The 2,873-nt window shown below is 42.4% G+C and overlaps 1 protein-coding gene across 1 annotated transcript in view; it reads right to left on the bottom strand.

Annotated features, from left to right (window-relative positions):
• GPLD1 (glycosylphosphatidylinositol specific phospholipase D1) overlaps positions 1–2,873 on the bottom strand; it is a 52,587-nt gene that overhangs the window by 39,735 nt on the left and 9,979 nt on the right. The window contains exon 3 of the mRNA XM_019668168.1: positions 812–890. Coding sequence (XP_019523713.1) covers positions 812–890 — 79 coding nt within the window. The remainder of the gene's footprint in view (positions 1–811; positions 891–2,873) is intronic.

The following is a 2,873-nucleotide window of genomic DNA, read 5'->3' as shown; positions in this document are numbered from 1 at the left end:
GTGACCTACTTACACTGGCTTCTTTGCCCTCTCACTTTGGTTGAGTTGGGTTGGGTTTGGCCAGTAGGAGGAACCAACAGGACAGGACGTAAGAGAAAAAAGTTGGGGTACTTATTCTCCTAGCTTCTGTTCTGTGGGGTCACAGTGGGCTGCCTGTGTCCCTTGAGGGAAGGTCATTGCCCCCATCAAGAGACCTTCTCCGTACAGTTCTCTCTCTTTCTGCAGTTACAGCAAATGCTCCCTCCCTTGCACCATCCCTTCCAATTTCTTCCATCTTCACCATAATTTTGTAACCGGTCCCCTTATAAAACTCCCATTAAATGACCAAGTTTGAGTGTACCTTCTGTGTCCAGCTGGGGCCCTGGACTGATACAATCCATAACACTACCTTAGATTTGCATAACACGTGACAAAATAATATGCACTCATGTCAACAAAAATCCAGTAAAACAGCAAGCAGGCACTACCATGACCATGTTATAGACATGGAAACATGCATGGAAGTGACTTCTTCAAGATCACATGCTAACAGACAACACAGAAGGAACAAAAACTCAAGACTTGGTCTCTCAAAATGTTTTCTCTTCTGCCTCAAAGCAGTGCAAACGAGGGTTAAAGTTTTCAGAATTCCTATGCTTTCAGAATTTCTAAGCACGTAAGTTTTGGTTAAATGGAAAATGCAATTCTGTGGGCTCAGTCATGGACCAAAAATAACAGAAAATATAATGTGGTATTATGTTTTTTTAAGTCACAGAGATTTCTATTGACTAAGTAAAGGTGACATAGTTTGGTCTGCACATCTTCATCTTACCTCTTCCACAGATGCTGGGGTAGAATGCATCAGGAAATACGGTTCCAGCCTGATATGCATCCTGGTGTTCAAGTAACAGCTGGGGAGCAGGAAAACATAGAGATTAAGGAGGGAAAGTCAACAGTCTGGGAAGAACAGGCCTAGTCAACTTCCAGTGATGGGAGGCAGAAACAATGGGGGTAGGGGAGAGGTAAGGGCATGAAAGCAAGCAGGCAGGAAGGCAGGCATAAATAAATACATAACAAAATTCATGCATAATTCAACACAACACCCTGCAATATGTAATTGTGGGTTCTTTCCTACCAAACACAGAGAGGCTAATTAATTAAGAAGTAGCGAACATCACCTATTTAAGTTTCACCTCCTTTTGTTTTCTCTGTACACCCAGTATAGCAGGATTTTCCTAAGGGTATTTCATGACCCAGAACTGGTGTGTGTAAGATTCTCAATGATCCAGTGAAAATCGGTGAAATGAGAAAAATACAAATATATGCAAGGTGTGATCCAATAATACGATGAATGTTTAAATTAAAAAAAATTGTTATTACAGTAAAAGACATACTGCCATTAATCCCCCACAAAACACTCCCCTTCACTTTGAACACACTTATCCCATTGTTCTCGCCACTTTCTGAAGCAGTTCTGCAAGTCCTCTTTCAAGAGTATCTTTAGTGCTGTGTGTGGTTGTGGACGTCCTTTCTGGACATTCAGCCTGGGGTCAGCTCCTCCGATTCTCATTCTGTCAGTACTGAATCCCTACTGCTTGGTACTGAGCTCCTCTCATCATAAACTACCCAGAGGGGTTTCCATCACCTGCAAGTGAACTCTGATTGACACGATGGGCAAAGTCAGTTTGGCAACCCAACTTTTTAATTTTTCAGTAATAGCGTGGACCATATATGGAGGCCATGTAGAAGTACCACAAAGAACTCAAAGCATAATATGGTATCATCTGCTTTTTGCTGTTGCTTTTCCAACCAGTATGTATCCCATCCCAGTCTTCGAGGCGCAGAATCCCTCTCTCCCAAGGAGAATCCTATCCATGCTGAGCAGGTGGGAATGACCACTGGTGGGGGTATGAGGTCAGCATGTCCACTCATACCATTTGGCTCAGAGATGCATGTTAAATCAAAGCTTGTTCAGTTAGAAACTTCCCCAAGATTTCTCAGCTAGAGCCCTGGGGTAGATGCCCTCTTCCCTTTGGGGATTTCAAGTTTGGAGGCTGAGTTCTGCATGGCCAGTGACATGGAGAGAGGCAGTACTACCTATACTTATGGGTCAAGCTCTGCCCTGGGCTACCAGTTACATGAACCCATAAAGTCTCCTTTTTTCCTTTTTTCCTAAAGATAACTCAAGTTGGACTTTTGTCACTTAATAATTAACTTTCTTGAATATTTACCTCACGAGCCACTGTTCCAAGTCATCTTATATATATCAAGACTTGTTGAATATGAATCTTCCAGTGAGGTAGATATTGTTATTTAACATGAAAATAGAATTCTGAAGGAAATTTTGAAAAGTAAATGTGTCATCAAAATAGTCAGAAACCTGCTGAGGGGAAAAAAGAAGAGTACAGAGGGAGGATTTATCATCTTTCAGATAGAAAAATGTATTTTTAAGCTACAGAAATAAAAACAGCATGATACCAGAACCAAAAGAGACAGATCAATAAAACAGAATAAAGAAGAAAAACAGACTCAAGCATACATAATCACTTAATGTATGATACAGAGGAATAAAGGATGGAGTAATTAATAAATGACATGGGCACAACCGCATTGCAATGAGTATTCCATTTTTGCATGGGAACCCATGCTTCACAGCCTAGAAGACACTGACTGGAAATTAATATTACCAGTGACAGGCCACTGGGTCCCTATCATGCTTTATGTCAAAATCAATACAAGATGGGGCCGGCCGAGTGGCGCGATGGTTAAGAACTGGCTTGGAACACCAGAGGGCCCCGGTTCGGACCCCACATATGAGGGCCAGTGACACTGCCCTCCACAGCTAAGATGCTGAACAACAGCTCAGCTGGGCTGCCGTGAGTCGCTGGCGCTGG

The sequence above is a fragment of the Hipposideros armiger genome, unplaced genomic scaffold, assembly GCF_001890085.2.
Source record: "Hipposideros armiger isolate ML-2016 unplaced genomic scaffold, ASM189008v1 scaffold_519, whole genome shotgun sequence".
In the NCBI taxonomy this organism is placed as follows: Eukaryota; Metazoa; Chordata; class Mammalia; order Chiroptera; family Hipposideridae; genus Hipposideros; species Hipposideros armiger.
This window is presented reverse-complemented; position numbering and strand designations above follow the sequence as displayed.